Source organism: Xiphophorus hellerii, chromosome 2, assembly GCF_003331165.1.
Source record: "Xiphophorus hellerii strain 12219 chromosome 2, Xiphophorus_hellerii-4.1, whole genome shotgun sequence".
Classification (NCBI taxonomy): domain Eukaryota; kingdom Metazoa; phylum Chordata; class Actinopteri; order Cyprinodontiformes; family Poeciliidae; genus Xiphophorus; species Xiphophorus hellerii.
The window spans coordinates 32,028,944-32,040,955 of record NC_045673.1 but is presented as its reverse complement, the minus strand read 5'-3'; the positions used below and the strand labels follow the sequence as shown (position 1 = coordinate 32,040,955).

General features: G+C 37.8%; 2 protein-coding genes across 6 annotated transcripts in view; one reads left to right on the top strand and one right to left on the bottom strand.

Moving 5' to 3' along the window:
• Positions 1-7,046, top strand: part of cftr (CF transmembrane conductance regulator) — a 76,794-nt gene extending 69,748 nt beyond the window's left edge. Inside the window, exons 26-27 of the mRNA XM_032548002.1 lie at positions 2,110-2,215; positions 3,888-7,046. Of these exons, the coding sequence (XP_032403893.1) occupies positions 2,110-2,215; positions 3,888-4,103 (322 nt within the window). The 3' untranslated portion in view covers positions 4,104-7,046. The remainder of the gene's footprint in view (positions 1-2,109; positions 2,216-3,887) is intronic.
• Positions 7,047-7,884: 838 nt separating this feature from the next.
• The window catches only part of cttnbp2 (cortactin binding protein 2), a 114,783-nt gene continuing 110,655 nt past the window's right edge, over positions 7,885-12,012 (bottom strand). For 3 of the 5 annotated variants that reach the window (XM_032547991.1, XM_032547954.1, XM_032547972.1), the window contains 2 exons: positions 10,854-10,958; positions 7,885-9,269 (listed from right to left, as the gene is read on the bottom strand). In XM_032547991.1, coding sequence (XP_032403882.1) covers positions 8,946-9,269; positions 10,854-10,958 — 429 coding nt within the window. In that variant the 3' untranslated portion in view covers positions 7,885-8,945. The remainder of the gene's footprint in view (positions 9,270-10,853; positions 10,959-12,012) is intronic. The other 2 variants (XM_032547963.1, XM_032547981.1) reach the window with 1 other exon arrangement.

Below are 12,012 nucleotides of genomic sequence, written 5' to 3'. Positions count from 1 at the left end.
AAAGTCCAAATTTAGTGTGCTTTTAAATTCTCCGTTATGAATTATGAGTTTTCCTACAGATATAAAGACTGGTTGAGGTATTTTATTTGTTGCAGCATTTTGTTTATGTCCCACAAGCTGCAGCACAAACTGGACTCAGTGTGGATGATCTAAACATATCCAGTCATGCTGCAGTTCAAAGTTAATTGTTTCAGTTCTAACAAATATTTGATTCATCTGAACTAATAGAAGCTAAGCTGCTTCTAAGCTAACATCACCGAGGCTAAACCTGATGCTGACATTTAGGAGTGTGTGACTGGTATGTTTTGCCACATCTGGGTCAGGCACATTCAGAGTTGGGTAGTAACTAGTTACATTTACTCAGTTATGTTTACTTACTTGAGTAACTGTTTTGGAAAAAAATTTACTTTAGGAGTAATTTTACTATGCTGTACTTTTAACTTTTACTTGAGTAATTTTATTATGAAGTATTTCTACTCTTACTTGAGTAAAATTTCTGAACTCTCTACCCACTGAATGAAAACAAACATGCTTAACCAAAAACTCACCAAACTCAGAAACACCTGAAGTTTTGGTTCAAGTTTCAGAAGTTTTATATTGAAAGAAACTGATTTGGAAAAAAATATATTTTGCCTGATTTTGTTATTTTTTGTTATTTGTCATTTTTGTCCTTAAAATGTCAAAATTTCCACTTAAGTTTATATTTTGGTCCATCTGTAAATATTAAATGATTGATAATTTGATCAGTTATTCTGTACTTTTTACCAAATGCTTTATACTTGAGTAATTTTTTGAACAGCTACTTTTTACTTTTACTTGAGTGTTGACGTAGTGCTACTGCTACTTGAGTACAATTTTTGGTTAATCCCCTCTGGTCACATTAAATGTATGATTATTCAAGACAAACTTCAAAATATGGCCAGACAAACTGCTGAGGTGATGGTTAATAACGGCCACTTTTTATCCATCTTTTTGGCTTTTATTATTTTCCTAAGGATTTGAAGCAAAATGTTTGACCAAACTTACATTTAGGGAGAAATCACATATTTTGCAGCCAATTTTCCTTTATTTCCCCCTAAAACTTCAACAGCCAATTCTTATTTCTCCAGCTGTAATTAACAAGTTCAAAACATCTGCCTTCCACTAGGTTTTTAAATTAGGAGCAGAGCTGATGTCTCTGTAGCTGCGTTTCCATTACAAATGTGCACAAAACTTAGTCAATATTCCACTAATAGCAACCCCCACACACACACACACACACACGCACACACACAATTTTGCAATTGTTGTTTCCATTAAACAAGAAACACAATTAAAATCACACGTGAATAAGTTTGTTCATGCAATAAGTCATTAAAAAATAAAAACAAACCATCCTCCTTCTACCACTTCATGTCGTCTTCATCATCATTTTGCCAGTAGTAACATCCGGCTGTTTTTTTTGTTGTTGTTTTTTTTAAAACCCTAACCCTAACCCTAACCCCTAACCCTTTTTTTTTAAAAAAAAACAACACTTCAGTCTTGCACAAAAACGCTTAAAGTTTTTTTGAAAACTGTTGTGTTTCCATTAAGCAAATTTGTTTTCGGAATTTCAATTTGTGCAGTTTTACGTTTGATGGAAACTGTTGAATGGTAGCTAACTTTGAGTCTTCCTGTCATGTGACCTTGCTTTTCTCGGGTAAAAGTTCATTTGTCAGACATTGACAGGGTTTTCCATTTTCTGATCGAACCCAGCTTCTCCTCCACCGTTCCTGCTGCGCGTTCAGACGTTTGGTCACCTCCAGGAAGCGATTAAAAGTTTGTATATTTCTTTGTGCTTGTGGCGTCCTGCAGGATGAGGTCACAGTGCAGAGCAGACCATGCACGTCCTGTCACTGCATATGGTGACAATCTGCTGTGCTTACAGTAATGTTGCGCCCTGTGTGTGTGGTTGGTGTAAGCATGGACGCAAAACATGATCATGGAGGGAAATGAAGCTTGAAATGAGCGATCCAACTCCATGCTGGCTTGTCTACATGTTAAACTTTGATGCTGCTGATAATGCTGGTGATAATGATGATGATGATGATGATGATGATGACGGCGGTGTGTGTTTTTGTGTGTGAGCAGAACGCTGCAGGTCCTGAGAAAGACGCTGAAGCAGTCGTTTTCCGCCTGCACCGTCATCCTGTCGGAACACAAAGTGGAGCCGCTGCTGGAGTGCCAGTCGTTCCTGGTGAGTTTCTAGCAGCTTCAGCCTCTCAAAGTCTCTTAATTAACGTTGTGAGTTTAGACATGTGTTTGTTGGCATGTCAACGATGGGGCTTGGTGGCTGAACAAGGTGATGGTGTGAAGGGAACATCTGACAAGGAGGCCTTGTTACATAAGAGCGCATCAATGAAATCATTTTTAATGTCTTAATTTTATCCTTCTAGCTCAGGGGGCTACAACCTGCTATATATACAGTATATATATATACACACACACAAATATATTTTTAATTTAAAAATAAAAAGACTTGCATTTTTTCTCTCACTGTTTGAAGTTGAATCAGACCAAACTTTTCCTCTTTTAGCTTCGTTAGAATTACCAAAATTATTTCTTTTTGCTAAATGCCACAAAACTTGGCATTTAAATTTTTTTGAATTTTTTTGTAACTTCTGTCAAATTCAAAAGTTTGTATACATTTGGTCAGTATCAGAGATTACTGTCTTTTAATCTGTGTGGTAACAATTTAACTTCTGACAGAAAAAATTAGTTTGTGTATTCTAATTTGGTGTATGTAAATATGTGGTCTCAACTGCATTATATAATGCAGATTTTTTTGTATTAATTTCCTCTTTTGTCATGAATTAATTACACAGATGTTTCAGAACAGAAGAAGTATTTCAAATCTATTTTTTACTTGTTTTTAGGTTGGAAATGCTAAATGTATCTATCCTATTTTTCTTTTACAAGGTTTATTGTTTTTCTTTATTTCAAAACCTAAAAATAGAAGAAAAAAAACAGTAATTCTTCAAAAATGACAACAAAATTCTATATGATAAACTGGTACATTTACCAAACCTCTAATAGTTGATGTTTATATTTTTTTCCAAAAGGTCACAGAATGTTTGTGGCTCTAAACGAGTTTTAAAAAAAACTTTTTATTGGACTGAGGATGAAAATGATTCTGTGTTTTGTAATGTTTGCTGAACCCTGTTCTAGCTGAACCTGTAACTCTACAGCTACAACGATTAATCGGATTAATCATGAGCGAAATGATTGAAATAATCGTCAACGTAATTTAGTAATTTAGTAATTGTTAGCTGGAGTATACAGACTCAAAAACAGTTAATTGGTGAAAGAACAACACACTAAGAGCAGTAAATGAGAAACGTACAAAAATACATTTTGCATCCAAGGTAAAAAAAAACAACAAAAACAGTAAGACTTCACTTGACAGGGTGCATAAGCCTGACATGACATTGTTATAAACATGACATAACACCTGTTATGAACATGAAGGAATCTTCATGTTGTCATGAAGTATCATTTGGTAAATAATGACACGTTTCATGCAAAGGTACATTAAAACCTGCATTAAAAGTCCATTAAATGTGTCATAACAAACGTCATTATTTACCAAATGATACTTCATGACAACAGTCATTAACATTCATGAATTCTCCTTCATCATCATAACAGGTGCTATGTCACGTTTGACAGTGTCATGTCAGACTCATGCACACCACTTCAAATAAAGTGTTACCAAAATGGCTTAAATGAAAAATCTGCAGAATGTGCTAAGTTGTTTTCCGATTAATTGATTAGTCGATTAATCGTCAAAATAAACGATAGGTTAATAGATAACTAAAGTCATGGTTAGCTGCAGCCGTAGTTACAACTGCTTCTCCCCTCATCCACAGATGATCGAGAAGAGCTCTGTGAAAAGCTACGACACCATTCAGAAACTCATGAACGAAATGAGTCACCTGAAGCAGGCCATCAGCCCCGCCGACAGGCTCCGCCTCTTCCCCACGCCTCACCGCCTCAACTCCGTCAAGAGACCGCCGCCTCAGACCACCAAGATCTCGTCGCTACCAGAGGAAGCCGAGGACGAAATCCAGGACACGCGGCTTTAAGCAGCCAGCCTCGCGCCGACGCAGACACACGATCACAACCCAGAGTCTGATCCAGCCTGTACACAGCAGAGCAGCCAGTCAGAACCACCTGACTGGTTTCAAACACAATCACAAACAGAGGGATTCGGCCATAGAATCAGTTTTAATTTAAAAGAGCAAAGGAAACAAAACAGAAATATTGATTTTTAATTTTTTTAAAATAAAGCTGCATATTTAAATAGTATATTTTTAATAATTATAAACATGTTTTTTAATTTAAGGTTTTTTACAGATGACACTGGCACAACGCATGTGGCTGAGACAGTTTTACTGAAAGAAGCACAATTTGATCACTGTAAGACACAACAACCAATGTCTGAATTATTATGACATTCAGATTGATGTCAGAATTTCCTAATATTTATAAATTACCCTTTTAAATTTAAAATACACTGCATTTTAAACTCTAATGGGATGCACCGATAAATCGGTCCTGATTTCTTTCGTTTTGGGAGATCGGTGATTGGCCGATACTGATATGTGAAGCTGATTTTATCAACTTTGGCAGAGGTAGATTTTTCTTCTTTTTTTACTGTTGTCAACAAAAAATCAGCCACTGTCCTCTTCTGCTCTACAGTGAGACGTCTGACTGACAGACCGGCCCACCAGTTCATGGTTAACAATAGTCACCCCACTGTTACCAATCCTGTGACCTTCCTGCTAACTTTACCAACAATTCAGACAAAAAAATGGTACCAGCCAAGATCAGAATCAGCAGGTCAGACTTTTTAAAGATCGGCCTGAAAACTACAATCAGTGCACTCCTAATTTCTAACATTCATCAACTTTGCTTGGCTTTGATGATTTTTTATATATATATATTTTAAATCAAAGTATAAAACAGAAATTACTGGATGTATGGCGTTACTCTACTGACAACTCACAGCAGCTGTCTGAATCATTTGTCTGCATATGTTTGCATATCCAGGCTCAATGTGATCTTTTAGATTATATGCAGAGTAAATGTGATGGAAAGATGAAGTAACACCCAGCTTGGTATGAAACACCTGCAAGAAAGGTTTAGAAAATCTGACTGAAACGTGAAAGAGGATTTGTGTGAAGCAGTGAGTGGAGGAGCAGCAGGGAGGGAAAGAATCCTCCTTGTGACGGAGCGGATGAAGTCCATGTGGAAATGCTTCATACTCTGGAATTCTTTGTTGTTCCTTCAAGTAATTGGCAAGTTTCAAACACACAACTAGATTATGACTTCTCCAACCATTCCACTGAAAACAAACACGGTTCAGTCTTTTAGTTTTTTAGTTTTGGTTGCTTGGTAGTAAAGCCCCGCCTCCCACAGACACTGACTCCGCCTCCGTTCTTCCGGCTGTTTTATGGCGCCCTTTCGTCATCGTTCCCACTGGCAGCCTTTCAAGTTCAGTGTCCACCAATCAGCCATAACATTATGACCATAGAAATGTAACTAGTACTCAGGATTTGCACTGGTGGATCAGGGGGTTTAGTTCCAGACGCACCTGATTATAAAATCACATTTATCTGGTTTATTTATGTTCTGTTAAAGTTTTCAATCATCATTTAATCTTGGCTTGTCTTTTACAATAAGCCATATGACATGTCAACTACAACTCACTGAGGCTGCAGAAGCGTGGAGTCATTGGTTTATACGATGTAGAGCCAGGGTTTCCAAGCTGCGGCACGGGGCCAATCAGACTCAGTAAAATCTGTTGTCACTATCCAGTGACTTTTACTCAAAAGCTGACTTTTACTGCACCCAAATTTGCTTGTATTGACTTTACTAAACCTTGTTAAATACAACAAGCGTTTTGAAACGAGTTGCCAAAATATTCTTCTGCTCAGAGACATTTTGGTTTTTTTCCAGATGATACCCAGAATCAAAGCGAACCTGTAAAACCTTTAACAGCATCCCTTTCCAAAAGCAAATCTGACATTTAATTAAAGTATTTTATGCTTGGATTATTGAATGATTGTTGAATGTGCGTAAGAACTCTCAAGTACTTCTGACTTAGATGTTGGCCCATGTGTCATTAAGTTTGAAGACCCCTTGACACGGAGAGCAAGCATCTAGTGGCCATTAGAGGGACTGCACCTCAATGCCTTGATATCCAGCTGTTAACAAATAGCTGGATATCATTGATAGGCATTGATAACTTGCCTTGATAACTTAACTTTCCTCCTGCTTGTCATCCAAACCCAGAGCTTTTCTGCTCATGGACCAAGCAGCTTCTGATTTGGACTTGGTTCTGCTAAATGATTAATAAAATCCAGAAATGTGTCAGAGTTTAACCTTTGAACTCAGCTCATGTGTTTTACATGGAACTGCTTTCTGATGATGTACAGTACGTCAGAACCTTCAATTAGTCTTCCTGACCCGAGAAGAAGCCTCGCTGGTGTCTGCACACACGCACGCACACATTCGCCATCATAGCATGACGTTGTTGGCTGATGCAAGTATTGAGTGATGACTCAAACCCCCCTATTTTTCTATTTGTATGCACTTTTCAGGCTCCCTGAGGTACTCTCATCAGCTCTCACAGATCATTTTTTAATCCAATCATTGAAATAAACCAACATTAAAGTTTGAACTCTTATCACTAGCTAATGTGTTGTGCAGATTTTTTTTCATTAGAAAACAATCATTTCTTTTGAAAGTTGGAAAGTCATTTTGATTCTTTAAACATGATCGTTTCTTCTTTTTGTTGAGGAAAGCGCTTTTGAAACTGAATATTTCTGAAGGTACTGTGGAGAGGAGTCTTGTGACAAGTTTGTTTTTATAAATATATATATATATATATATATATATATATCAAGTAAAAAAAATACTAAAACTTTTTATCACTCATAGGAAAGGGACACAAATGTCCAAAGAACTGAAAATGTTTTTGTTCAGTCATGTATTTGGAGTAAAACTAGATTTGGAGAATTTGACTGTATGGCTGCGTCTTCCTTTTGTCACAACATCGACATTATTGCTGACGTTTTTGGATTTTGGTTGTGTCTCCTGTTGCTAAAAGCTGTTTGGTTCCACAAGACAAACTATTAAACACCAGCTGAGTCAGTCTGGCTAACAGCAGCTGTCAAGGTTTAGTGTCAGCTGACAATATTTTAGCCATATAGTGTTTATGCACAAATCCTGCACATTTTGAGTTAATTATATGCAAATGCAAATTGTACTAAGTATATTTTCTGGATATTTAAAGGCATTAAAACACACTAAACATCTCAATCTTTGTCTCTTCGGACTATGAAACTCATCTTTTCTTGGTTTAGAAGTGCCTTGACTCAGAGCTGGTCTCCGGTTTGTGACCAGATTTTGGAGTATAATAACTCATTACCTTAACTCATTAGTTTGGGTTTTCCTCTGAACTTTTTTTGTATTGGTAAATCGTAAGATAGAACTTCTCTCTTCAAATTTCCCAGAGTTCCTTGCTTTTTCCCATTTGTCTGAGTGTTCATCGCCCAACGTCTGGGTAAATCACAATCAGGAAGTCATGTTAAATGATAATCTATGATAACCTTCAGCAACATTAATTAAAGTGTCTGTGTTTGATCCTGTATGAGTTAGAAAAAAATCTAGACAATTTAAAGCTGATTCTATGGAGACCTGCACATGCCAAGAATAAGTAAAGAAAATGGCAAAAATTAGAATAATTTGATTTGGATTTTTGTGCATCAAATAATTCTTTAGTGTGCAATCACAATATTGAAAATAATGGAATGGAACTTTTTGACCACAAGTGAAAGAAAACACTGGCGCCCCTGGAGATAAAATGTATTTTTCTTTTTTATTGCAGTATGATCATTGCTAAGGTTAGAAGACCTTGTTAAATAAAGGTGCATTAGCCTTTATTTAGGTTATGTAGTTCAAATGTGATATCTATTCAGGCCTAACAACAAATAAGCTTTAAAACATTTTCTTTTAACATTTGTTTATACATTGGGTTATAAACTTATGTCTTGAAGATGACTGAACAAACCAAAACTCTCCAGACTGAAACACTGGTTTATTATTACTAATGTATAACAGGCTGGAAATAAATGAACACGAGTCTGGTGGAAACGTTGGGCATTTAAAATATTTATTATGGCTTACAACTGACAGAGGACATCCTGTGTTTATGCACTTCTATTACTTATTGCCACATCCCATTCACTTTGAAACAAGTGGAGGGTTTAAAACCAAACTTATTCTACAAACACTTATGTACAAGGTTTAGTGTTCTTTTTGTACTTTTCTAAGTTTCCTCAGCAGGTTTTCTTTAAGGTTTCATCACTGTACAAGAGTAATTCCACGTACACCAACCTGTAGAGCATTTAAACGTACTCTTATTTACAAATATATTTGGTAAAACCCTGATTAATTTCAACAGTATTTAAACCAACCTTGCAACTATCTGGAGATAAAACACTTGAATGTCTCAAAATACTTAATAGCAAAAAACAAGAAAGAAGAACAAAAAGCCTGATAGTGTGTGTTTTATTTCTGATGTGACCTTATTCCTACAGGAGAAGAAGACGATTTCACTGTAAGTACCCCGGAGGGCTGAGCCGTTCCAGATCTGAACGCCATCCCATGATGCAATGGGCTCAAACACTTGAATTAAGGCAACAGAACAAAAACAACCTGCTGCTTTACTTAGTTTTTTTTTATGTTACAGTGTTTTCACTCCTACATGAGCGCGTCGTTCAAATACTGTAGTAGAATCCACTATGGTCCCCAAATATACAACTGCAGTACAGAGTAGCAAGTACAGAGAAGTACAAATCCAAGGTCGTCAGGTACCTAATCTTTACATTGAGAATGGTTGGAGGTGGTGGGGGTGGGGTCTACTGGTTGCTATGGTGCAGGTCTCTGTGGAGGATCCAGATGTCGTCTTGTGAGCTGCTGCGCTCGTTCATGCTGTTGCGGTAGAAGTTGCTGTTGGGGGGGTTCTGCTTCGTTCTGCTGCTGGCTGGAGCTTTCCTGAGGCTGGGGGGGGGCTGGGTCTGGTTGTTATTGCTGATGCTGCAGACGCTGGACGCCCGCGTCTGCTGCCCCCTGCTGTTCGGGATGGGAAGCTGCGACTTGACGCGGGGGCCGGAGCGGCGGCTGTTGCTCTGACAGGCCGGCTGGACAGAGCTGCGGCCCGGCCCGCCGGGACAGACAGCCTGCTGGGACAGATGGACCGATATCATCACACAGGAAACAGAACCTGGGGTTTTGTCAAAGTACCAGCAAAACTATACAGGGGGTCTATTAGTTGACTCTACTCAGAAGGGGTTTCATTCTGATGGTTTGTGCATTTGTGAACACATTGTGACATGCAGCAGCTGCGTTTAACCGTAAAGTTGTGCAAATTGAAATTAGGTAAATAAGTTCACTTAATGGAAACATGCCAATTTCAATGTTTTAATGAGAAGTTTTAGTGTTACGATAAGTTGGTTTTTGGGTCTCATCAAATCACATCACATGAGTCACATGGTCAACAGCCTGATGTTACTACTGGCGAAAATGCAGAAGAAGTTGTTGGAGGATGATGGAATTGTTTTTGTTTTTTCTCGCAGCATCACAGTTCATAAAAAGTTGTTGAACTCCAACATGTTGACTCCATAACTCTTCTGTAAAATCACAGACTACAATTTTCCCAAACGCCTTATACGTAGCCACTTCCAAGTAGGCGGGGCTTGTTGCTCCAACACCTGAAGAAGATTCTGACGTCTCCCCTGATTGGCTGATAAATGATGAGCGCTAGCACCATGACTGAATTGCGGTGCTAGTCCATCACTGCCATGATTTTTTAATTACTTTTTCAGGTGTAATTTCAATTTCATTTCTTTTTTAATAGAGACACTGCAGTTGTGAAATTGTGTTTTTTTGCCATCAGCAGAATACAGACTAAGATTTGTGTACATTTGTATTGGAGGCACAGCTGGTGCTGGAGAATTCAAATACTTTGAACTTTACATTTTATCAAGTCACAACCACAAACATTTATTTTGAAGAGATTTAAAGTGACAGCCCAGCACAAAGTGGTACAAATTATACATGATTCTTAAGCTTCTTTACAAAGATGAAACTGCCTTTTACCCTGACACCTTAAAATAACTGCCATTAGCAAAGCTGGAGCGTTTACACAAAGTTGATTGATAGCGTTAAGACCCTCCTCCTGGCTCTGATTGGTTGTTTCTGCTAAGCGGTGCATTTCATTACTGCAGATGGCAGTAGAACCACAGGGAGGAGCCAGAGAGGTTTGGTTATCTGTCAGGCCATGATGACAGTTTGAACAAACATATTGTTTATTAAAGTTACATACTGCACATTTAAAGGAGTTTTAAAACAATTTCTTAAGCTTTGAACATATTTTCAACTGGCAAGCCAGGAAAGAGTTTCAGAAAACAATCAAAAGCTCCACAGTGACTCTGGAGGAACTGCAGAGAGCTCAGTTTGGACAATCTGATGACAACCATTAGATAACTCTGGCCTTTATGACATTTGCAACAATTTCAGTCTCTAGATGCCGGCAGCATGTAGAGATATACTCTAAATGCCTTACATCAGTAAACGCAGCAAAAAGATTTAAATGATCTGAATACCAACTGCACAGCACTCTTCAGATTTTTCTTCTTTCTGTTGAGTAATTATCCAATAGTTTGAGTTGGGATATCACACAAATCCCAACATCTGTGATGGTCATTTTAGAGAGGATAATGCAATAAAAAAGTGTAAATATTTGTATATATGAAACTTCTCATTACCTCTGACTGCTGCTGGACAGCTGCTTCCTGGTTAGACTTGTGGCCAGGCTGTTCCTTACTGGGAGTGCTGGGAAACATGATCAAGCTGTCTTTGACCTGGGAGATCTGTGGGACCCAAGAAGAAACATCTGAAAAAACTGGGTAAGAATACCTGAGGATCAGCAACGAAAGCTCTGATAAATACAGCAGGTCCACAACATGACATGGCCTTCCTGTGGTCTGTGCAGAATTAGCATGCTCAGCATTGATTATCTATTTTGGTTTTTTTTACCCCTCCAGGGGGTCTTTTTTGTGGGCTCTAGTGTCCCTTATATCACAGTAGGCTGACAGGAAACTGGGAAGGAGAGTGGGGAAGACATGCGGCAAATGTCGTCGGATCAGGGAGTCGAACCCGCGACGGCCACGTCGAGGACTCAAGGCCTCCAAATATGGGTCACACTAACCCCTACGCCACCACGGCACGCCCTTGATTATCTATTTTTGAATGTGAAACGTAGTGTCGTCTCCCACATCAAGTACCAGTTACCAGAACAGGAGCTCATTAAACATTAACGCCAGCACCAGACACACAGTTAGAATGACTGTCAGCTATGAGTCAAACTATTAGCATAATGCTTCCTGTCTTATCAGTAATATTAATTATGTTTTATAAATAAATAAGTGACTTAGCATAAACATGACGATTAGCCAACCTTAAAATGTGGATCTGTACATAACTCTATACTGCCTGGTATCTGTGGCTAAATCAATTCATTTCTAACATTTTATCTAGGTACTATATAATGCTTAAAAACACAGTAAATGGTGAATGTTTCTTGTTCTAAATGGTTTATTTAAAAATTAGCAACAGGAAGGAAAATAGGTTATCTTATCTTAATTAAGAAGGTTTAATTCTGGGAACTACCATCTCTGGAGTCAACTAATTATCAATTGCTCTGGTTTTAAAAAGTCATGGAGTCATGCTAGCTAGCTACCAAACTTTAAAAATATTAAAAGATTTTTTATCAATTTGAATTCATTAAGATCATTTTCTTTTTAAAAAGAAGTTGTTTATTTAAAATCTAGAGCAGTATCTGTGTTTAGCACATTACATACTAATCATGCTAGCTGTTAAGTGCCTTGAGACACATTTGTTGTGAATTAGCACTGGTTGAATAAG